This window comes from Thunnus albacares, chromosome 8 (assembly GCF_914725855.1).
Source record: "Thunnus albacares chromosome 8, fThuAlb1.1, whole genome shotgun sequence".
Classification (NCBI taxonomy): domain Eukaryota; kingdom Metazoa; phylum Chordata; class Actinopteri; order Scombriformes; family Scombridae; genus Thunnus; species Thunnus albacares.
Window position 1 is genome coordinate 20,606,085 of NC_058113.1, and position 24,432 is coordinate 20,630,516.

A 24,432-nucleotide genomic window follows, 5' to 3' on the forward strand; every position below is an offset into this window, starting at 1 on the left:
ATCATTGATCCACAGTTGCACTGCTTGACACGTTCCTTCATTACCATGTAATACAGGCACAGTAGTTTACTTTCAGTGGATCCCACATACACTGTCCAGTTCTGTCAGTTTACTCAATCTGAGAATTTAACAAGAATTTATACTGTAGTATAATTATAGCATTTGTAACTAACAGATACCCATGCGTCTAATATTACAGGGTTCAACTTTTTTTGTATAAAAACCATATTAGACACATTATGATTCCAAACAGATCATTTTTTTATATGTCTGGAGGGGATCTTTTAAATATACCTGCAGCATAAATTCTTTGTAAATTCCCAGATTGTAAGCCCCTGTTTCCTAATCTTCCCTTGTACCTACATATATGAATCGGTAGCTACTGTACTGGTACACTGTTAGTACAGAAAATTACACTGTAAATTGGGAGTGATTATGCTGTATGTTGCAGACCGTAATCTAAGGTGTTACCAAGATTGACAAGCGCTGCTAAGACCTTTTCAGAGCACGTGTCATTAATAACAATTAACGATGGCTCTGTTCATGGCCAGTGTGACATTGAACCAGCATGCGTGAAGCAAGGACCTTGAAACTAAAGCAGCTAAATGGAATTCAGCCATCATTCGATTATTTACACCAGTGCTTTTCCTACTGTGACATATCAAAAATGCATATTTGCATTTAACCTGACCTCTGTTTGTACCTGTGTTTTTGAGTTATTGGCAGAGATGTTTACATTATCTCAACTCCTGTAAGTTGAATGCAAACTGGCCCATGTACATAGAGTACCGCATCCATCCTACTTCAGTGTTGCACTCTCCCTCTGCTGCAGTGTTCTATCTTTCTGAATGAGGATCAATGGGGGAGCACTGCTCAGAATGACAATGACCATCACAGAGGTTGACATTCACCACTAGAGGGAGATAATGTATTTACAATCTTCACTGCAGCACCGGCCCGGGAGGGCTGCTAATAACATTTAATAGGTCCTATGTTAGACAGCCTGAGTTTCCTGATCTATAAGAGAGGCAGGGTCAGTATAACATGTTTCCTCTAGTGGATATGGCTCCAGCAGCCCGGCAGAGCTGTTTTTTTTTTTTTTTTATCTTCGCCCTCAGGGAACAGGGTATAGAGTGTTGCATCAGTGGCCCTGCTGCTGGGTCTTGTGCAGTGGGGTGCAGCGATGCAGATGGAAATGGGCAGTATAGAGCTGACACAGGACATTATTTCATGTCAGAGATTTGATGATTTCCTGCAACTGTTTTACAGGAACTCCCTGTTGAATAAATCCCAGGTGGACACGGCCTTTATGGCATTTATTGCTGCTGACCGGGACTGTGAACTCATGTGGACTGATCGAAATAAAAAAGCATTGGCCAAAACAACTTGATATCTGGGCGGATTTTGAAACAGCAAGCATAGATGCTTCTCCAGCAATTCATAATTATATAAACTTATGTGATAAGAGGTGTAAATATTAGTTTTGTTTATATACACAGGTTCAAAATCAACCAAATGAACCAAATTCAAATAACATTAAAATAAATGTCCAGGGAGGGAAAAAAAACCCAAAGGTGCTTATTTCAAATTATATTTACACAGGATATGACATGAGAAAATAAATAAAACGGAGACAGAAGACCATTTTAAATATGTCTTATAGGACTTAAGGAAGAAGTAACTTTAACCAAATAAGAAAAAGAGTCCCATAAGTTTATGATAGTATCTGATGTTTAGGTATGGTAAGGTTTAGGTTTAGGAAGATGGAGTGTTTGGTTAAGAGTAAACCTCTGAATTTGTTTTAAGATAAGATGAGCAGCATTGTAAAATGATCTGGAAGATTTTCCTGTTTGAATTGTATATGTAAAGTATATATTTGCAAAAACATATTCGAAGTTGAGTTTTCAGCAATAAAGGAGCCGATGGGATGCAAGGATTTGAGTCGTGGAAAATACACTCACCCACACTCTGTTGCAGTATGAGAAGTAATATATAGCAATTTACTTTAAGCAATCTGATAAAATAACTTGTAACTGTGAAATGGCTCCATCGCTTGGACATCATCATTAACTACAGGGCTTGATAAATTATGCCATCAACTGAATGAAACTGACCGGACTTGGCTCCAGTCTACTCCATCTCCATGATTAACTGTGAATGTCACCACTTGAATACTTGAATAAAAGTGTGCTGCAGTGGGTTGGTGGATGTGGAAGTGCGTAAGAGAGGAGCACAACAAATAAAAGGCATCATGTAAATTCAGTTTTTAATCAACATCTGAAAACAAATTGGACAAATGAAAGACTGTTTCAGCTTTTATAAACTAGATGTGGTTTTAGGTTTTAATTAGTTTAAGAAATCTTTTTTTTTTTTTTTAGAGAAAAAAAAAATTAAATGACACAGTGACACTGAAAAAGCAGACTTCAGAAAGTAAGGAGGAACATCTCAAGTGTTATCACTGACACAATCTCTCTTCAGCTCTGTTTTAAGCAACCCAAAGTATCAAATGAAAGCATAGTCTCAAGCCCGTACAGTGTGAACATGTGGTCCTCAGAGAATCAAGGGCAGAAGATGAGGGAGATGAGAGAAAAGCAGATTTTGTTTAAGTACATATGGACAACTTTTTAACATACCAACAAGTATTTCTTAGTGAAAATCCTCAGTTAAAAAGTAACTACTTAAAATCATAACAGATGAATTTTGCTGAAATTCAATTAGGTGTATGATAGTAAGTCGTCTTCTGCAGGCTTTGATTCATTCATCTCTGAAACAAGCCGTTGCAACACTGTTTAGTTTTCATTTTTTTGCATAGACAAGCCATCAGTTATCAAATTATCTAATTTGTTTTTTGTTTTTGTTTTTATAAATCAGGCTGAGAGTTGACAGAACAGAGAGAAGTGGTGGTTTTGGTTTCACTCTGTAGCATAGTGCCCATCAACAGTCATCTGTAAAACATGAGTCGTAAGTATTAGTCATGTGTTTATTTGGTCTTGTCAAAGAGGTGAGACGTTGCACAAAAAAAAAAAAAAACAACGGGGTCCAACACAGCTTACATCCCAAAATTGTAGGGAAACAGGGTAAAATGAACTGGTAATGCAAGGCTAAAGCACAAGATAGTGACAGCTATGAACATACAGCATTGATAGAGGGGCAAGCCGAATTTCTTTCCAAAGAGAATTGACATGGAATAATATTTAAGGCTTTTTGGTAAGGAATAGATAAATCCCCTATTAGATACCAATCTGTTTGCCTCTCCCAATCTTCCATTGTTTATTTTCTCTGAATATTACAGGACTGAACTGCTGAGACATGACAATCGCACCTGTTAAAAGCTGTGCACAAAAGATGGACGTGAAAGAAAATGACAGAAAACAGAAAAAAAAAAAGAAAAGAAAATCAAACTGGAATAATTAAACGTTCTTTTCTGCAGTTCATGTTATTCTGCTGCCTGAATACAAGGTGATATTACAGCTCAAATCAGTGAAGCTACACACAGTATTGGAACAATAACAGCTGACATTCAGATAGAGTCCATTTAGACGACAGATTCTCTAACAATCGTCCTGAGGGGGGCAGTAGTCTGACGAAAATGAAGGAACATGAAGAAATTATGAAGTCCAAACATAGGAAAAAAAAAAAATCCAAAAAATGAGGAGTCTCCTCTCGTCTTTCTAATGATGATGGCAAAACCGAAGTGGATGTTACAGCTACTGTATATCTACATTAGATGGTCAAACAAAAATGCCCTCATCTTCCTCAACCATCTCCCCCACATCTCCCTTTCACAAATAAACACTCCTGTTTTTTCCCATCCCTCTTCTCAATCGGAATAGTCCAGTTAGTTCCCAACTGTAACTCCTTCTTAATGTACTTAAAACAGGCTACCTCCATTTAAATACAAACCTTAAAGTGTGGCACCCCCCTCCCACCCAAAATGACATCCCTGTCTCACAAAGTATAAAAATTGTTGACCCCAACCTGGACCTATTATTACACACATTTCTCAAAAATCTTTGACACCCCCCCACCCTCCCCTCCCCTGCCCGCCTAGCTATACCCTCACCACCCAAACCTAGCCTCTCTTTGTTATGGACTGAATATAAACCCTTCCCATTCCTCCAAGTCCAAATCTGTGTTTTAACTGCTAGACATTTTGTAGATCTCAAATGATATACTGGATACCACCAAAGCCATTTGCCAAATGATTAATACTCTCAGATCTACCTGAAATGTTGCTCTACCAAATCACTCAGAGGGATCTGATCTGGAAATAGGAAGTACACATCCCCCTCCATCCCTCCCTCCCTCCCACCCCCACCCCCACTTCTCTTCATGCCTCCTCTACCAGAAGTCCCGGCGGTGATATGCGTCTGGATCGCAGTATTTGGTCACCACCACCCTGTTGGCGAACTTCCTTCCTGTCAGCCCCTGCATGGCTTTCTGGGAGTCAAAAACTGACATGAACTCCACAAAGATCTACAGAAAAGTGTAGAAAACAACATTTAGCATATCATCAAATCATATATTATAACATCTACTTTGGATTATTGAGTCAGATATAAACAGTTCATACCTTGCCGGTCCCAGGCACTTCCAGGCCGTCCACAGGTCGAGGTATCTCAATGCTCTTGACTTGGCCGTACTTGCTGCACTCGTCCCTGACGTCCTCCACAATCTCCTCATACTCTTCATCATCCAGGAGCTCCTCTGGTGCCACCATGTTCATCAGACACAGCACCTCGGTGGGCAGACCACCCATCTGAGTCACTGAGCTATTCAGACCTGGCACCTGCAGCGTCACGGGGGTCTGGTTTATACTTGTCTGGAAGGACAGACGCAAAGGTTAGAACAAGGTTAATGGCATATTTTACATAACAGCTTGTTGCAAGTTATTATGCATCTCAGGTCCTCTGTTACTGTGCATAATGTGAATGTTTTTTTTTATGCCACTTTGTTTAATCTATCCTTCACTGCCATTTGGCCAAGTCACTCTCAAGTCTCTATTAGAAATGAGATAATGCATTTCAAAAGACTTCCTGAATAAATAGAGGTTTTAAAAAAAGATTAGTTTTTTTTAAACTTTTAAGAAATCCATGAAAGGTTTGTATGGTTCCTGTAAATTACAAAATATTTTCTCATATCTTGTTTTGGTTTTGCTTTTATTTACCACTGGGTATCAGAAAATGTAAGGAACGGGGGTTGGAACTTAAGATTACATAACCAATCAAAACTCACTTTCTCAAAAGAGGTTTTGAAAACTGATTTTGTATCCAGCTTCATGCTGCTTATCTGGATGTACTTTATTTATTGATAGTGTTTTCTTGTTTCTTCATCTGAAAATACATGACATTTTAAATCATGATTATTTTCTTACATGGTGGACAGGACAAACACCAGTAAAGTTAATTATATCAAAACACTGATTGTTTTTTCCTGGTTTTTTGATGAACCTGCAGGAAAAGAGCTTGACTTGATTGTGGAAATCCTGACAAGCACATAGTGACAATACTGTAGTTGCTCATTATGAAACACGAGTTTAAAAGTCACTCAGTCTAGTGTGTTTTAAAGGGAAAATTCACTGCTGTAAATATGATTTCTTAAAAACTAGGTCACCTATGTAGTAGAAATGTGCAATTATTTTTGAAATTGGTGCCCTTTGACTAGAGAAAACTGAGGAAAAAGGCTGTAGATTGCCCGTACCGCTCTTAAGGGGGGATCCTACAACAACCAGAATGCATTGCACACGTCCTGTCCGATCATCTACTGACAGTATATTTACAGAACGTAGGCAGCGAGTACAGACACAAAGTTAGGGAGCTGCGTTATATCTTTTTACTGAGGCTTATTTTCCATTTACAAAACGTTTTTCCCCTCATCGAGTCTGGATATATCACACCGGTGTGCAAGGATCATAAAACAAACAGTGTGCTGGAGTCAGTTAACATTATGTGAATCATTACAAACTAAACGCGTGCTGCACGGTGCCAATGGACAATCAAAAAAACCCTCTGACTCTGTCGTCTTCATTTCAGCTTGTTTTGGGAAACAATCATGGACGAAGGGGTGAGAAATTGCAACCAAATGCTGTTTCTTTTACCCATTTTGGACGATGAGGAGCCAGGACTGGATAATGCTCTTGCTGAATGCAGCCGAATAAGCTACAGGTAACACAGTCGCTATAGTTCTGATCTGTATTCAGAGTTGGAAAAGTCCGATATAATATTCCGTCAGTAAACAAAGCATTCTCTCCGCAACGGTCAATGCTGCAGTCACTTGTCTAACTGCGGCGCCTCTCTCTCTCTCGCTCGCAGCTCTAACATAGCTACCATGGTTGCTTTTTCATCCACACTCTGTTGTGTCTGATTCCACAGTGCGATGTTCGGCCTTGTATCATTAAACTAGTTTTCTTCCAAATATGCTGATATTTTTAAGTATTTAGTAGTATGATATTTTAGTGTCTGCTTTTCTCTATTGCTAGCATAACATGGTGTTTTGTGAGACCCACCTTTGACAGTCCTTGAAGGCACCACTACAGAATATGACGAAACATAGTTTATAGTCTAAGGCAGATCTCCAAAGTCTGAGACTTTTGCCAACAAATGAACGTGAAGCTCTGGGTGCAGGCAACATGGAGGGAAGTTAAACATTGTTCATTTGCATATACTACCCACGTTGTAATGATACAATGCTGGTTGAAAATCGGCAAAGTTTCCCTTTAAGTTTCATGAATTTCAATGACAGACTGAAATTCACACAAATGCAAAGCTGTCGTTAGCTGATGTGTTTGCAAAAATTTTTCTTGTGTTATAATGTAAACACACTTTAACACAAAACTGCTGTGTGTAGCAGATACATTGCTAACGTTGATCTAATAAGGAATTATTCTTCTACCATCTATATCTATAACATCTAATATATCTCTTGTAACAATTCTACATGAGCATCCAGCCTCCCACCACCCTGCTGTCATCTGTCCAGCCCCTGGACACTTACCAGAGTGGCGTTCTTGGATCCCACACTGGCTCTCTGTACCAGGAGCTTCTTGTCTCCCAGCTGCATGCCGTTCAGCCCAGCAATAGCCTGAAATGATAAAGGTTTTCAATTATACTGTAACTCAGAGCGCAAATACCTGTAGAAGGTTGAATTGACAAATTTCCATTAAAAAAATGTCTGTTTATTAAAAAGGGGAATAATAAATGTCACAATGTCCTGTGAACTTATTTTTTGTGGTTACCTGGTCATTAAGGTTGACATCAACATATTCACAAAAGGCATATCCTTTAGATAGGCCTGTAGCGCTGTCCTTCACCAAGTTAAAGGCCTTCAGGGGGCCAAAAGACGTCAACAGCTCCTTCACCTAAGACACATGAGGCACAAGAGTCACTTCAGGTTCAGTAGTTTCCAAAAATTCACAGTATGATAAAATAAACAAAATTGTAAAAAGCTTTTAATGAAAATGTTTAATACAGGGATAGTGTTGTCAGAGGATGAGACTCAGACCCAAAGAGTGTTTACAACTTTCAAAAAGGTTGTAGTCTCAGAAATCAAGGACCACGGAAGTTAGTATAGTAAAATACTTGTGTTTTGTGTTGAATCCACTGAAATAATAATGAACTCAAACTATAGTAGGCTTTTATAGAAACTGTCAAAGTATTAATTTCCAAGCAGCTAATACTGGTGACAGAAATAAACTCAGAGCATAAAAAACGCAGGGGGTTTGTCTCTGATTCAGTGTGTACTGATACATTTAATAAAATGGAAGCATATCTCTTCCATAAGAAAACACTTTCTATGTGAATTGGCCACAGCCTCTCTCTCTCCCTCCCTCCCACCATTCAATGGGTGCTGGAGACGGGAGACTGTCATGTCCTCACACAGACAGCTGTTCTGATGACTTCCCCTGTCCTGTGCACAAGCACAAACGCCCCCTGCTGATTGGCTGGAATAGTGTTGTGTTTATTAGGGCCTGAGCCCCAAAGGGGCGAAGACCCTCTTGTATCTGTTCTGTTTCTTTCTTTCTTCTTTCTTTATTAATCCGCCACTTCAACCCTAAATTTGACCCCCTAAACATGCTCAAAAACTCACCAAATTTGGCACGCACATCAGGTCTGGTGAAAAATTTGATAAAATGTAAAAATTATCCCCAAAGTGCCAAAATGTGCTCTACAATGTGCCACCTATGTCACTAAAATGGCCGCCACAGCCCGTAGGAATGTCGTAGAGAGATCGAACCAAAACTCAATTATTCGTCTCATCAGGACCTACAAATCATACGCTGACCTAATCTCACCCCTGACCTAAATCTAACAGGAAGTCCACAATTCATCCATGAAAGTATGACTTTGTGCCAATTTTGGACCTTGAATAAACGCTATCTCCTCCTAGGTCAGTATTAAAACTTTAATGAACCTGCTAAGTGGGTGGAGTAACAGTTTTTTGGGGTTTTTTTTGAGTTTATTAGACAGACAGGATTGATGTGTAGGATTTAATATTTGGTCTACAGTCCGAAGCGGAGGGTGGCGGTAATGTGCCTAATATGCTATAATTTAGCTATCGTTGAAGCGTGTGGCCGTGGCGTGGCGTTGAGTTTTGATGTTTCGCCATGACAGAGGAAATTGCTATAAGAGACATCTACATGCCTGTGACTGAAGCACTTTGACTGCTCCCAACACGACGTACGCAACGGCACGAGGGCCCGATCATCGCTGCTTGCAGCTTTAATTTTGTTTATTTCCCATTTACAGAGCCAGGGCTGCGTATGAACACCAGATTTTTTTTCAGTGCACATACAGAATGGACAGCGAGCAAACTGTGAGGAGATATTCGCTGAATTTTACAAATACTGTGTTCAACATCTTTTTCCAGAATCATTGACTCTACCTTTAAGGCACACACACTGACCTGGTCATCATTTAAGTAGTTGGGCAGGCCACCAATGAAGAGCTTATGAGCCGAGTCAGGCACCACTGTGGACACCACACCTACACGAGACAAACATGACAGTGAGAAACATGAACAGAGAAACAACTAGAGCAAGCTCTTGTATTAAAATCAAATTATTTATGAATTATGCCAACAGTACGTAGAGGTAAAAACCATTAATTGGCTGTGTACCAGGCACATAGACACTGGGGTTCTCGCTCATGCCGGGCAGGGGCTGGTAATCATGGGGACGGCGAATCTTAAGACTCTGGCCTTGAAAGATGATGCCATCAAAAGCCATGGCCTGTGTTGTTTCATCCACTGAGCGGAACTGTACAGAAAAAAATACAGGTCATTAACTTAAATTCATAGATTTACCCAATAAATGATATGTTCATGAACGTATTATCTCACCTCAAGGAAGGCAAAATTCTTATCCTGGTTGATCTGTACTGCAAGGACAGGGTTTCCAGGGGCCTGAGTAAGACCACCCAAACGCATCTGGGCATTGAAGAAGTCCATCATGGACTCCTAAACAGAAGGCAAGGATGAAATGAAGAAAACCATTTATTCCAATTAAAGAATCAGCGTGAATGATTTAGTAGCATCTAGCGGTGAGGTTGCCGATTGCAACCAACTGAATATCCCGACCCTTCCAAGCATGTAGGAGACTCTGCGGAGGCTGCAAAACTTGTGAAAAACTTGAAAGGCCCTCTCTGGAGTCAGTGTTTGGTTTGTCTGTTCTGGGCTACTGTAGAAACATGGTGGTGCAACATGGTGGGCTCTGCGGAAGAGGACCTGCTCCCTATGTAGATATAAAGGGCTCATTCTAAGGTAACAAAGACAATTCTTATTTTCATGGGATTATACACTAATTAAAACATACTCATGAAAATTATATTCCATCGCTGTCAAGTCTGTCCTGCTAGATGACACTAAATTCTACACACTGCACCTTTAATGTAGAAATGATTAACTCCACCGGGATGAAACAGACGCTTTAGGTAATCTAACTATCTAATCTAAACTAAAAGCTGTTTTTTTCCCTCACCTCTGTGATCCCGAAGGGGATGTTTCCCACGTACAGTCGGCGGGCCTGCCGGGTCATCTGGCTGCCCACAACAGGTACAGGGGTGGGAGTAACAGCCAGGCCATCTGGAGTCATGGTTGGCAGGAGGGCTGTGGCTGGAATCTGGCCTGCAGCTGGGGGGTAAAGACGAACACAGGAAACATTCAATAATATATTTTCTACGCCAATCATACAGGTGCTTGATGTGCATATTACTGACACACTATTGTAAGGTAAAGTTGCACTAAACATATCTTAGTAACAACAAAACAAAATTCCAACTCTGTAAATAGGAAGCCTATTAAAACGTAATCAAAAAAGAAAATTGAGAAGTTACCTTGCATGGCTTTGTACTGCATGGGAGTGATGTGTTCAAAACCAGGCGGGGGAACATCCCAGTACTTCTTCACCTTCTTCTTCTTCTCACGATGCGGAGAACGACTGTAGGATGAAGAGAGGAGAGGTGAAGTAAAAGAAGAACAGCCAACACGTGAACAGAAATCTCTTATTAGGTCTGCACAAAACTACTAGAGCCGATGATGGGCTATGTCTTCAAAAATATATGCAAAAATATAGAACAAAATCTAGGAAAGTTTGAGGGGATTTGCATCAATGAAAACATTGTAAAACTTGTAAAAATGAAGGTAGAAGGGAATAGAAGGGATAGCAAACCCCATCCAGACATTTACACAATAAGACAATAGTACATAGAATCAGAGGCACGTCATTTAATTGCAGTTGTTGCAATAATGCACAAACCAGCTTTGTGTTAAGTTTGCTGTATTACCTTCCAGCATTGTCCTGGGGGTAGCTGGATGGTGAGCTGAAATGACATTGGAAGGGTTTCACATTTCTCTCAAATCAATCATGACATACACCAACATTTCCTTGTCACATAATTAGAGCCTAAATTTCTATGACCCCTCGCCGAATACAAACATCTATCAGGAGCCTTGGCCATCTGTGTATTTCTAAAAGCGCAGAATCCTTTGGAGTTCAAATGACAACACAGCACATTCAGTGAGCCTCTCTCTCTCAATGTCATTTGTGAGCCATTAATGGTGCAATGAAAGCAAAAGTTAAGTGGGAGGGGTCAAATTGTATATCTTCTGACCAAGTGCTGACACAGGCTGTTACAACAAGAGAAAATGTATCCACCAGTAATGTATTTAAAATAAAGAAGGAGCAACAAGGATGACTGGCAGAGGTCACACCCAACAAGAGAATCTATTGAAGTAGCCACTATGGAGATGTGCATATAGATGCACTTCACACTGTTGAAAAGCATATTGGTCCAAATGTAATCTATAGGTTTGACTGTTAATATCTGATCTAGAGGAAAGCATATTTTTCAGAAAATGTTATCCTCAACTTTCCCAATCATGTTCAGAAAGATGTGCATGTGTTGCGTGTCCATAAGAGAGCATGTGTCCCTAGATATAGGACAGACATGGTGAGTAGTTATCACTATGGTTGGCAGTGTTGTGGGAAAAACTCGCATCTGTATGAAAATTTTCCCACAACAACAAGCCTAAAGAGATTTTATCAAACACTGCAGCTCAGAATCAACATGACACAATCTCACACATGCTTTATGGCCAGTGTAAAAAACATCTGATGTTATTCTGCACCAGAGTGTGTCCCGGGAGATAAACTACAGTCTGTGTGATTTGTAATTCTTGGATGCATCTGAAATTCTTGTTAGACATTTTATAACTTATAACTTTGTTTTGATATTCAGTGCTAACATTTGAAATGATCAAGAATGTAAAAAAGGTTGCAGCTGCTGTTGTTTTGTGTGTCCAAAAGCTTGTCCTACAAGCTTAAGGCAAAATTACTACAATGTCATTAGTACCTGTGACACAGAGCTTAGGGACAGAACATCAGAACATCAACATAACATTGTCCAAAATAGACTACATAAAAAGTCAACCTGTTATTGAAATATTATTCTTTCTTATTAATAAAATAACATTTCATTAATCAAAGTACAGTTTACTTTTAGTGGTTTAATTCACAGAGCCCAACTAGCTCATCTAAAGACAGCCAAAATAAATCAACTGCTACACTTTATAGTCACAAATTTTTCAACTTCCTGCAGACAGCTCTTAAGCTTTTATGAATTTGCACTGATGCCAGGAATAGCTTCAGCCTGTGTTACTGAGACAAAATCAACACCCAAAATTTTGAATGGATGCCAGGAGCGTGCTTAATGCCAATGGATTTTAAATGTCATTTTCTGAGTGAAATTGCTTGAATTTGGAATTTGCAACCACCTACAGTACAGTAGGCGACTGGTTTGGTGCCAAGAGTGGAAGTACAAAGTGTAGAGAAGACATGCTGGTGTGGCAAAAATGCATCCATGTGCGCACACTCAGAGTGGATGCCAAAGTCCAAAAAGTGTGCATGCTTTTGTACGTCTACGTGACCCTGCTCTAAGGCATCTGCTAAACAGGCTATTTACACATGAAACAGCACCAGAACCAAACTAGAAGAGTGCAGACCTCCGCCTGGTATTTCTGAGGACATGTATAGTCTCAGTTTTCTTTAAGATGCATAGAATAGTGTAATGGTATTGTAACAAAGCTTCCTCCTAGGTTCGCCTAGCTGTATAAACTTAATAAGGTAGCAATAAATGGGATGATAAGTCCGAACTTCTCAATTTAAACATTGTTATTTAGAACATTTTGTTATAACACGCCGCACAAAATAAAACCCCCTGCCTAACTTCCTCTCCTCTCCCAAACAAAGAAGCGTTGAATCTCACTCAAATGACCCTCTCAGCTTGCTTAGAGTCAAGAAGTGAAGCTAACGGGGATTTATTCATCTCATATTGTGCCTAACTTTAGTGGATCATAACATATCGGGTATGGAATTAATCTGAAGATGCTCAAAAGGCATTGGCGGAAATGCCTTTTGCTGCAGTTGTTGATCACTTGCAGCCCCTACTGGTCAATTAAGAGGAGTGAGGAGTCAGCAGTCAATGGCGGTAAAAAACGTCTTATAAAAATTGTTTTTTCAACAATTGTGTATCACTGCAACCATGAGAGGTACTTGAGCATGCAGTCATAAATGTGCACAAAAAATGTTAGGCTGATGGGTCCAGTTGTATGCGAAATTAGCTGTGGACAGATACACGCACACACACACGGACACACACGACCAAACACATGATCTCCTCCAGGCTTACGCTTGGCGGAGATAAAAATAGCTTCTTCAAATTAATATGGTCAACACCATTCTCAGCCGTTGCATATGCTTGACTGAAACGACCCATTGCCTGTGGTAATTACATGAACTGCAAGGCCAGTGGGGAGAGATACATGATAATGTGACTAGGGATGCAACTAACAATTATTTTTATCACTGATTTTTTTTTTTTTTTTTTTTTGGTTAATCATTTCATTAACCCTTACATACTGTTCATATTCTGACCCTTGATAATATGGAGCGGGTCATTTTTGACCCGGCTCAAGTATTATAATCAGTAATTAGTCCCTATACTAGATAGTGAACCACAAATGTATTTTGCATCCATACATATATATATCTTATCAGTCATTTATAAATGGGTAATTAATCCTTCATTCATGTTTAAGAGGGAGGAGAGTGTTTTCTTTAGGTTTGACACTATTCATTTATAGAGAAAATACTTCAACTATCACACTATATTGGGATCTCATGTTATCTAAAACAGGAGAACAAAACAGCCATAACTATTTCTATGAATTTTATTGAAAGTTGAGGATGCAACAATGTTTTTGTACGGTAGGTTTCATTATAACCATTGAAAACATCGATCAACACTGACCGTAAACCACATGCCCTACTGCAGAAGTTGCATCTCCCTCTTTTGTCCCCTTGTGGCAACTGACTCTGAGACTGTAAGATTTGGACAACTGTGCTACTGTGGCGACCACTATGTTGGTTGTATGGTAATTGATGGCTTTGATTTGTTACTTTTTATAGGCTTTTTTGCAGGTGCAGATTCCCACCTATGTGAGAACCCTTGCAAATGTAGCAATATGGTGGGAACACGGGCAGTTGTCGTGACAGTATTAAGGTCCCACATAACCACCATTTACCTTGATTTGACCCTCTCTCTAAAATCCCTTTGAATAAATACGGGTCAAATTTGACCCAGAACACCCTCTATGTACAAATATTTATACCAGCTGCACAAAAATAAATAATTTTGAAATATTTCCATTTTTGTATATTCTGGACCACTACAATTTCAGGCTTAACGAATGTCATTTATGGTGTTTTTACTGCTTTCAAATGTCAAAATGGGTCAAATTTGACCCAAATAGTAAGGGTTAAAAAAATGTCAGAAAATATCGAAAAACAGATACTTTATTTTCTGCCGTTTGACTAATCGATTAATGGTTGCAGCTACAGATGTGACACAGAAGTATCAGGGCACGGACCAACTATTTATTCATTGAATTAAAATGTGCTATATCGGGATAGGTATCGTGATCAGGATATGAAATTGGGATTTGAGATTTTGGCCATATCGCCCAGCCCATGTGAAGGTACTAACCTGCGTCTGTGTCTGCGCTCCTTACTGTCCCCACGGCGGTCCCTGCTGCGTCTATCCCTGTCTCTGCTCCTCCTTTTCCTCTCTCTGCTACGGCTGCGGGAAGAGGAGCGGCGGTGGTGGCGGTTCTCTTTGTCCCTTTCAGCTGGAGGGACAGAATGATTGTTAAGTTACAGAATGGTACATAAAAAGGAATCACATACACAAGTAGGCAGTGGAAAAATGGAAACAAAGAAATTCAGGGATAAAAATAATTGTCAACAGAAACATCTGCATAGTTTTCATCTCTAAGACTCCAGTAAAGTAACTGACTTCAGTTTGAAATTAGAAAGGTGATGCACAACACCAGTGAACATGAATCTGTCCAACATATGTAAGTATATCCTGTACATTTCATATGGTAAGGCTAGTGCATGTATATGATAGCAATTCTATAATAAGATCACACCTCTTAGCAATAGTATGCTGTATAGATGTCTATGAAATATTTAATTGTTTGGCTCCCCAATATATTATTGACCTGCTCACTGAATACAGTCCAATCAGACCCTTCAGGTCATCTGGTAGCTGTCGTCTAACTGTAACCAAAGCAAGATCCCGGTCTTCAGAGGGACCTTTTAGTTACTTTGGTGACAAACTACCAGATGACCTGAGATCAGCCACTACTGTTCTCAAGTTTGTACGAAAACAGTGAGGTTGCAAATCACAATCAACTGAATACCCCTCCCCCCATCCTCCCCTTCTAAGTGTGCAGGAGAACCTCTCTAGAAAGACCCTCTCTAGAGCCAGTGTTTGGTCTGTTTGTCTGTTTTGGGCTACTGTAGAAACATGGCGGCGCAATGTTGTGGCCTCCGTGGAAGAGGACCTGCTCCCTATGTAGATATAAAGGGCTCATTCTAAGGTAACAAAAACACAACGATTCTTAGTTACATGGGATTATACACTAATTAAAACACACTAATGAACATTATATTCCATTTCTGCCAAGTCTGGTTCACTAGATGCTACTAAATTCTGCACACTGCACCTTTGAAACCTTTCTGTTTTCTCAGGCTTATGACTGGCCAATTTATTACCTGTGTGTGTGGCTGGACAACTGCTTTTAAATTCTTTATCATTTTTTCCCCTTTTATTTTTTATTATTTTCTCTGTGTGTGAGTTTTTTTTATATGGTGTTCATTTTTAATTGTTTTATTTCTGTATTTTTAAACTTTGATTTAAAATGATTTTATCATATTGATTAATTGCTTTTATGCTGATGTTAAGCACTTTGAACTGCCATTGTGTATGAAAAGTGCTAAACAATGCTATGACATTGACTTGACTAGTTATCAATCTACGCAATGTATCCAAACAAAACAGGCGTATGTAGTTTGAACTTTTGTCCAAATGTATAATTTATCAAGCTCACACTGAGCAGAACAAATGCAATTCACATACATAGACTAACATTGTCCACTACGGAGGTGTGGTGTAATGCGTGTGACTGTAAATCTAGGTTAAAGAGAGCTTAATGTACGATAACTGTAGTAGCTATGGGTGGTGGCAGAAGGCAGTACGAAATCAAACGTATGGACGACTTGCATTATGAATGTTCACTAGACACAACAGTTGCAGAGAATGAATGCTAGCTGTCCCAATCATTCAGTCATCTGGCATTGGCAGGAGCATACCATGTTATAGCCTGACCCTGCATACAGAAACAACGCGAGTTAACTTACTTCTATATCAATATAGTTACAGAAGTTCAGATGCACTCCAGAAACCTAACACTGACGGACAACATTTGACATTAGATATGACGAGTGCAACAGAAATGGTACAGCCACATCGAATCTGACGACTCTGGCTAATACAGTGTTCCAGTAAATAGACACATCCATTGCTAGGTAACATGGTGGCGGCTGCTCCAATCGACAGTATCAATAGCGGTTTTCAGTGACTGATGTGAAACTGGTTCATTTACCTTGTTTGTTTTCAGACAGCTGTCTTTCAAATTCGTCGAAGTCCGACATCTCTGTGAGTTGAGGCTACTACGTTTTCCTCGACTGCGTTATTCAGTTGGCGACGGCTAGCTTAGGCTAGCAACAAAGTGAACAACACTTCAAAAAAACAGGTGGCTTGCTAATGTAGCTCAAGTAAACTCTCTTTAACTAGCAGCCCGCTTAGCAACAGAATTACTTAAACTTAATAACCGGCACACACATTAGCAGTGTGGTGTTTATTTACAACGTAAAAGCAGAGTCATTGGGACAGAAAACGTGTTCTCATGTGTTAGCCTGCTAACGTTAGCTCATGAGCTTGTAGCCAGAAGAATAGGCCTGCTGCTCGCGACGCTGCGCGGCGGCTCGCGGGTTCCAAAACCGAATGAATGAGACTGTTTCACGAGACAAATACAAATCCCGGCGGGTCACTGGCCCACACGGCGCGGTTTGTTAAACTTTTAAAGACAAAAGTATACGCGTTCAAATGCTTTAAGGCCAGCGAAAACAATAAAGAAGATATCGGTATGCCCGCTTTTTTGCTCCGTCTCCCAGGTACCCCGTGACACCGGAAGTTGATGAATGACAGGTTTCCGGTGAGTGAGTGGGGAAAAAAAGACCTTCATTGAAGTTTTTTATTTTTACTTACAAAAGACATTATTTCATTTCCTTAGACTTAGATTAGTTTCTATCCTCCTTTTTTTGTTTTTTTTACTTACAAAAGTCATTCTTTTATCTCTTTAGACTAAGGTTAGTTTTTTTTTTTTTACTTACAAAAGTCATTCTTTTGTCTTTTTAGACTTAGGTTAGTTCCTTTTTTTCTTTTTCTTTTCTTTTTTTTACTTACAAAAGTCATTCTTATATTTTTTTAGACTTACTTTATTTTTTACTTACACAAGTCATTGTTATATCTCTTTAGACTTAGGTTGGTTTCTTTTTTTGTGTGTGCTTAAAAAAGTAATTCTTTTATCTCTTTAGACTTAGGTTCGTTTGTTTTTTTAACCACTTTACTGAGTACATGAGTGAACTTGGGGTACATTCTTGGGAACAAAACGACAGGGAGGTTCACAAACAATACATAAGAAATAAAGAGAAAATGAAAGAACAATAAAAAATAATAATGAAAAAAATACATAAAATAAAACAACAGAATATTGAATATAGGCATTAAAAACAATATGCTCATTGAAGTGACAAAGAGAAGTTTACACTGTGCTCATTTCTTATTCTTTTCCCAACTATATTAAGTTTCATTTTCGCCTGCCAAACTACCAAAATCTGCGATGGGAGTTTAATTTTGTGAATCAACAGTTCAATAGTTCATTCTTTTTATGTCCTAAAAATCATATCCAGTGTTATTCCCAAAGATTCTGACTACATTGTTTGAAGTGAGGAAATGAAAATAAGTTAAGCCAGCCGTCCAGTTCTGACGCTTAATTTTTTTTTCTCTGCATAATTGTTTATATATGTACTAGGTGGGATTATATTGTTATATAGTCTTTTAAGATATGCCAGTGACTGAATGAGCTCTGTAATTCTTCACCACACAGTGCTTAAAACATGCCACAAAGAACACAAAAAAACCCTAATCAATCACAGTAATAGAAAGATCTTAGCACAATGAGAATTTTCATTGTGGTTGTGATGGACATAACAGAATAAGATGTCATTATTTGTAGGAAATCAAATGTTTTAATACATTTCTGTATCAACGGTACAGGTAGTGAATCATAAGCATTTTTTCAGTGAGTGGTGACGTTGAATGTTACAGATTGAAAAATCTACATTTTGTAAGAAATCATACGCTTTGATAACATTTCAGTCTTCATACGCAGTTGGTGAATGATAGGCATGGCTTCAGTGATACACTTTTTACTCATGAGATAAAAATTAGACATACAGATTTGTTTGTAAAACACTGCACACTCATGTGATTTTGCCAAGTCAGCTTAGCAGCTACACTGCACCTTACAGTCCTTCGTTTTTATCCGTAGAAACAATCAGACAGTGAAAATGGCATTGGGGCCACAGATTGGAGTGCCTATGTCTGTTTACTTTTATGAAAATAGGTTAATTTAAACCCAGAGTCACTGTATACCACTCTAACCATATCTGTTTTAATATAAGGGTTCTTATTATTTCACTGTACCAGTATAAACACAACACATTATCATACAATATTATCAACATGTCTGCTGCTTTGAATGAATATGAATTTTGACAACACCTCTACAAACTACAGACCATCAAAGAGCTCTTTTCACATGCATTTGTAGTTGAATATTAGGAAGCAATAATAGATCATCCCTGTGTACAAGCTAGTTGCTCTCGTTGTAAAAGTGTTTGTGTGATTAATGTCCACAATTTTTCACACAGAACCAATAGTTACACAATGTTACAAATAGCCAGTACAGTTTATCATTGTAAATGCTCTGTACCACATTTTACAAAAGGTATTATTGTCACAAAAGCATTACAAGAGCTTCAATACCAGAAGCATAAGGAGTGGCATATACTGTATTTTAGTGCAGATAATTCACAAAAAGGTTTGGTACAACCCTTAGTGGAACACAGTAATGCAGCAGTAGTGTTGTTAAAACTGGGCCCAAGACCAACAGGTAGAGATATTATTACAAGTCAAACACTTACAATATCACCAACATGTCTGTGGCTGTATTTAAATTGTATTAAACTAAAAACAACAGTGTCTTGTGTTGCCAGAAGTATGTTACTGTGAAAAAGGCATTTGCACCACATAATGTCGGACTAGTCTTCCCTATTGTCAGTACATGATTGTATTCGTTTTCTTCTCTTTAAGAGTTCTCCCCTCCTTTAAACTTGGAGAAACGGAAAGGAAAGGAGAACGCAAAATGACTCCCGGATTCTAATTCAGTGAGTGTTCAGAGAGTGAAAGTGACCCAAAATTATCATGTCTCTCATACCAGGCAGTCACAAAAACTGCTTTAAGGCAAGTGAAAATGGTTGAGGGTATAATGACAATGACAAAAATAATACAATACACACAGAACAATCTAAACACATGGAAATGATCACGGTTTCTTAAAAGAATGATATAATACCACAAAATCAATGCAGTGCAGTATAATTTTAACATACACAGACATTGTGATTGAAAGCTACCATATTTTTTTAGGATTGCACACAAATAAAGTGACACAAATTGCTATGCTTATAAATCATATATGGCTGTCGGGAACTGAAATAATCTCAACAACCAATAACTGAACTCCAGGTAACCTTATAGCTGAAACATAAAATGAGTCAAGCTGGTTACACTCATTTAAGTACCAGGGAAAAGGAATCCCCTCTATAATCATAATGGCAAAGACATATTGTAGTTCACATATCTTTAACCAAAAATTCTGAATCACACAAACATGCCACTTTGCTTTTTGAGCAATGAGACCCGTGTGTTTGTGTCAGCAGGCACCCCCACATCCTCAGTATTATTGGGGCAATGGTGAGGATTTGTTGAAGAAACTCATGTATCTGTACATAATATTGATTAAAAAAGTGAGATGTTAAAAGTTTGTTTGTCTGGAAAAAAAAGGATCTCAACCACAGTTAACATGACCATATCCCGGCTACTGAGAAAGCGGGCACTTATGCCTCTGGACATCTCTGTGCGTCAGAGGGGAGCGGGCCTGCTGCAGCAGAACCCAACAACCTCCATTGACCTGTTTCTCCTCTCAGTGTCTGAACCTGTAGGAAATGGGCAGAAGCAGGTTATTCTTCTTCAAGGCCTGCACCCTGCTGAGCGTCTCCTCATCCAAGGCAGTATAGCAACGGCGGGCGTAGTCCAGCAGCTTCTCCTTGGATGGATCGAACTCGCCAACCTCTGCCACCTTCTCTGGGGCCACTAGCAGCAGCTCAGCAATGGGTGTGGTGGAAGCCACCGTGTTGCGGTCTACACCATGAATTTGGAAGGCTTTAGACATATTTTTCAGGCGCTGATATGTAAGTAGGATCTTCTTGTAGCGAAACAGCACTCCAGCAGCATCTTTTACTAAAGAAGAAGGATTAACAAGAGAGTTAGCTATAGTAGTGTAATGCCAGACTATAGTTTAGTCATAAAATGTTGGTTTTTGTTGCAAAAATCCTTCCTTTACCTCTTTGCCGCTCTCTAGGGGCTCGTAAGACCCGCCTTCTCTTTAATTGGTGTCTGTTGCTGTTAATGGTATCTGGCATGACATCTTCACCTGATATCAATTCCTCCTCCTCTAGGTAACCGTCGTGCTCCAAGTACTCGTCAGATTCTCCCAGGAGTGAAAGAGAATCTGATGAGACAATAAATAATCTCCTTAGTAAACCCCACGAGATAAAAGCCACAAAAAACATTATTTTTTACATTTCTTTTCATTTCCAAGAGATGCAAAGCTTTATGCTATTTGATTTGTATTACCTGTACCTACGTTGCTATGTCCGCTCATTTCATTCATCGATGACCTTGTAGCATTGTTACTGCTGCCACTGCTGCCACTGACTGTAGTGCTTGGAGTGCTATGGCTATGGCCTTGCAAGAGGGCCTGGGATTGCGTAGAGTTGAACAAAGCATTCATAGAGGCAAGCTGATTAGTTATGGGATTGGAGACATGGTTTTTGGAAGGCACCATAGTTGGAGGACCAGGTCTTCGTTGGATAAACTGACGAGAGGGGAAATGCTGTGTGTCTGTCTTCTGTAGCTCTGTAAGGAGAATGCAGTCATGATAAATGAGGATCTGCAATCTAAGATGAGATACATTAACTTTCCTAACAATAAACAGGCTATACTTAAGCACAGCTACATCTAAGAATGAAAAACTCAAATTTGCTGTACCAGCAGAACGATCTTCGTCTCTTCTTCCCCTCCAGTTGAATCGTCTAGACTCATAACCTACAGGGAAAAAAATGCCAAAAGGTAAGAATTTGTTTTCCATCCCGAGAGACTTGGAGCAAAAGTTCTGTTTTTAATCAATCTCTACTCATTCATTCTTGCTTGTCAGGTTATCACCTCGCACCTGTCTCCTTCCCTCACCGTTACTGTACTGGCTCTGACTCTGATCTTGTCCCTGGCTTTTTGTGGAGAAGATGAAGCGGTCCAGCTGGCAACGGAGGAAGTCCCTCTCCTCTTCCAGGTCCTCAATTCTTTTCTGAAGCCAAGAGTTTTTCTCTAGAGAGATCTGTAGCTGGGTCCGCAGGTTAGTGATCACCATGTATGAGTTGTTAACTGGAGATGGGCCAGCAGATGGAGGCGACTCTGAGGAGGACGAACAGTATAGTTTGGGAAATTATCAGTATTTTGTGTAAAGGAAAAAATAATTATTGTACAGATGTTCTATTTTTACCAATCAATACGGAAATTGGAAACTTAGTTGTACAATGACAACAAAGATATTCTACTCTAAAAGTGTATTTCAAAATATTGATTTTGACTTTCACCATCAAAATTTTGATCACTCTGGTTGAAAAATCCTTGCTGCTCAAAGTTGCTCTCTTCATAGGGGATGGCAATTTCATAGGTGTCCTCATTTTTTGGAGCTGAACGGGAGAAAATGTGCACAGTAATGAATGAATCATGCCTAACCTACTCTAAAAGCATTTAAAAAAAAAATCAGTTTTACTTTTCAATCTTACTCTGCAGGTGGAGTGAGCCTGCGTGGCTCTTGGATGTAGAGGCAGCATCTGACCTGTTTCCGTCCTCCATCTCCATACCCCAGACAAGGAGGAGAACAATAGATTAGTTATTAGAAATGTTACCCTGCTATGTTTATTAACTAGCTGAGACATTACACACTGTTGCACTGTACAGAAGACGACTTTTGAAACATGCAGTGGTGGCTCATAGTTCACCGGCCAGCTTCCACTACTGTCATACTTTATGTGCAGACAGACAGTAAAACAAAGCCAATTTTATCATAAACTCCTTTCTGGTCATGCTCGCATAAACTGAAACAGTTTAACTGGATGTGTAACTCAGATATTAGTTTGTAACGGCCTGCTAGCCTGGTAGTATAACGTTAGCAAGAATTAAGCTGTGAATATAAAATTACAATCCCATCCTTTTATCTACATTTCAGTGTTTCATCCCGTCATTCAGACATCCCCAGTATCCCCCGTGATACAAATATATTGTGCAGAAACTGGTACATACCACTTTACGGTTGTTATAACTTAATCGTGCACATGTAATAAGACGTTATTACTCTGTCATATCTCCATTTCACGAGTTCGTCCGCTAGCTAACAAGCTAACAATAACAATTATGGCTTTTTTTCCCAACATTCTCTTACGTCATTTCCGGAGATAATAAAATTAATGGGGTGCAGTTTACTGTACAGAAAGAGAGAACAGTACTGCAGAGACCTTTATTAACTGTTTCAGTACAAAAACATTGTTTTTTACAGATTAATTTGCGAATGCCATTATTTAAAGCGGTGTGGCTTTTGTAAATATATAAAAATAACATTGTATGTGAGAATTATAACATGTATTACTTCATTTGTTAATGTTAAAATCATTGACTGTATGTAAATAGTCAATGTTTAAAATATGCACAGAGGAAAACACACCTCCAGCTTGACAAAGACTGCAGGACAGGTAAATCCGGTGACGAGGTGTCAGGTTTCACTTGACTGGTGGCTTCACAGACTCGAGCCTGAAAGATTCAAAAGACATAATTTCCTCTATAAATACTTTTACATTTTGAATACTCAGCAAATCTGGAAACATAAAGGTAAGTGTGTATGTTTTCTACAAATGTATTCGTAATAATGTAGACTTTGCTGCCGTGTAAGTGATAATAGGCTCTTGAAGCAGGTGTGGCACCTGTCCTGTATGCCAAACAAGTCAAAGAAAACAGACGCCAGTATTAAAAATTAATACTTTTTCATGCTGCTGTTATTTTAACCCTCATCCTACCAAGAATAAACTACTGTAAGAAACAACCATCTTAGCAAAATGTTAACTTATTTTCTTCTCAAAACATTATTAGTTATGTAATTAATGGCATCTGAAAAAAAAAATCAGATCATTATTATTATTATTTCAGGAAAGTTGCAGTTAATTTGCATATTGTTTTAAAACGAAAATATATATATTTCTTTAATGCAAATTGCAGCTTTTATGCTAAGTCCAATCAACCACAATCACAATCAAATGACATCCTCCCCTCTCTTTTTCTGTGCAGGCATGGCACCCAAGTATGACGGCCTGTCCCACTGTAAGCTGGCCCTGGTGTTTGCTGTGCTGATGGACCTGTTGGGTGTGATATCTCTGCTGCTAGGGGTCTTCGCTCCACTGGAGATCCAAGGGCGGGACTTTGGGGACCTGCTGGTGTACAGCGGAGCTCTGCTTGTGCTGTTTTCCCTAGCAGGCTGGGTCATGTGGTACAGTGGCAACATTGAGGGTTTGACTTCCAAAAAGGAGCTGGGGGGTACTGTTGGTGGAGCTGTGGACCGCCTTGCCCGCTCACTGAGCCGCAGGATACGGATCCCCAGGACTCACAGCAGCCCAACATAAAAAGTGGAACCCAAAGATACCAAAGACTGTTGCATGAAGGGCTGTCCTTAACCAGCATGCAGGCCAAAATGCCTGAGGCAAAGGAGTGTCATCGCTGGTTGTCATCCTCTTTACAAACACCTCGCTCCCATGAAAGAACTGTTTGTCAGTGTGATTCATGTTTTCATAAGGAAATCAGTGAGAATGTGGATCATTTCATCTAAGATTTTGTATGTGGACTACACTCAGGATTGTAATGTAATAGGCATTTCTATGTATTCCAATATATGAAGATGAAAGAGATCAATCTGCATTGCATTATTTCCTTACAAGCATTAATTCATCTGTTGACTTAACTGTGTGTGTGTGTATGTGTGTGTGTATGTGTGTGTGGTGTTGCTGCGCCACATTAGGTCAGA

At 39.3% G+C, this 24,432-nt stretch overlaps 3 protein-coding genes across 7 annotated transcripts; 1 reads left to right on the top strand and 2 right to left on the bottom strand.

Annotated features, from left to right (window-relative positions):
- Positions 1–4,319: 4,319 nt before the first annotated feature.
- Positions 4,320–17,107, bottom strand: u2af2a (U2 small nuclear RNA auxiliary factor 2a). 4 transcript variants are annotated; one of them, XM_044360007.1, is made up of 12 exons: positions 16,501–17,106; positions 14,538–14,679; positions 10,779–10,814; positions 10,329–10,432; positions 9,974–10,125; positions 9,337–9,453; positions 9,115–9,253; positions 8,902–8,981; positions 7,235–7,357; positions 6,994–7,080; positions 4,574–4,822; positions 4,320–4,476 (listed from the first exon to the last, which is right to left on the bottom strand). In XM_044360007.1, the coding sequence occupies exons 1-12, from the start codon at positions 16,547–16,549 to the stop codon at positions 4,342–4,344; spliced, it is 1,413 nt and encodes a 470-aa protein (XP_044215942.1). In that variant the 5' UTR covers positions 16,550–17,106; the 3' UTR covers positions 4,320–4,341. The 4 variants fall into 4 exon arrangements, with proteins under 4 accessions (XP_044215942.1, XP_044215941.1, XP_044215943.1 ...); XM_044360006.1 differs by having other exon boundaries at positions 9,097–9,253; XM_044360008.1 differs by lacking the exon at positions 10,779–10,814 and having other exon boundaries at positions 9,097–9,253; positions 16,501–17,107.
- Positions 17,108–18,185: 1,078 nt separating this feature from the next.
- ccdc106a (coiled-coil domain containing 106a) lies at positions 18,186–22,772 on the bottom strand. Of its 2 annotated transcripts, none has more exons than XM_044360010.1 (8): positions 22,668–22,772; positions 22,151–22,220; positions 21,956–22,054; positions 21,528–21,773; positions 21,354–21,410; positions 20,940–21,221; positions 20,647–20,814; positions 18,186–20,543 (listed from the first exon to the last, which is right to left on the bottom strand). In XM_044360010.1, the coding sequence occupies exons 2-8, from the start codon at positions 22,218–22,220 to the stop codon at positions 20,227–20,229; spliced, it is 1,239 nt and encodes a 412-aa protein (XP_044215945.1). In that variant the 5' UTR covers positions 22,668–22,772; the 3' UTR covers positions 18,186–20,226. The 2 variants fall into 2 exon arrangements, with proteins under 2 accessions (XP_044215945.1, XP_044215946.1); XM_044360011.1 differs by having other exon boundaries at positions 21,552–21,773; positions 22,668–22,771.
- A 154-nt stretch (positions 22,773–22,926) lies between these two features.
- On the top strand, positions 22,927–24,320 carry LOC122987955 (transmembrane protein 238-like). Its single transcript, XM_044360012.1, has 2 exons — positions 22,927–23,249; positions 23,703–24,320. Exons 1-2 carry the CDS (start codon positions 23,066–23,068, stop codon positions 24,032–24,034), a joined length of 516 nt encoding a protein of 171 aa, XP_044215947.1. The 5' UTR covers positions 22,927–23,065; the 3' UTR covers positions 24,035–24,320.
- The last annotated feature ends 112 nt before the right edge of the window (positions 24,321–24,432 follow it).

Excerpts from the sequence above, each read along its gene's own strand:
- LOC122987955 (XM_044360012.1), top strand. The coding sequence starts at position 23,066 with ATGCACAGAGGAAAACACACCTCCAGCTTGACAAAGACTGCAGGACAG. Across the intron at positions 23,250-23,702 it reads GCAAATCTGGAAACATAAAG|GCATGGCACCCAAGTATGAC; the intron begins GTAAGTGTGTAT and ends TTTTCTGTGCAG.
- ccdc106a (XM_044360010.1), bottom strand. The coding sequence starts at position 22,220 with ATGGAGGACGGAAACAGGTCAGATGCTGCCTCTACATCCAAGAGCCAC. Across the intron at positions 22,055-22,150 it reads AGGCTCACTCCACCTGCAGA|CTCCAAAAAATGAGGACACC; the intron begins GTAAGATTGAAA and ends TCTCCCGTTCAG. Across the intron at positions 21,411-21,527 it reads GGGAAGGAGACAGGTGCGAG|GTTATGAGTCTAGACGATTC; the intron begins GTGATAACCTGA and ends TTTTCCCTGTAG.
- u2af2a (XM_044360006.1), bottom strand. The coding sequence starts at position 16,549 with ATGTCGGACTTCGACGAATTTGAAAGACAGCTGTCTGAAAACAAACAA. Across the intron at positions 9,254-9,336 it reads AGAATTTTGCCTTCCTTGAG|TTCCGCTCAGTGGATGAAAC; the intron begins GTGAGATAATAC and ends TTTTCTGTACAG. Across the intron at positions 4,477-4,573 it reads AAGTGCCTGGGACCGGCAAG|ATCTTTGTGGAGTTCATGTC; the intron begins GTATGAACTGTT and ends ACTTTTCTGTAG.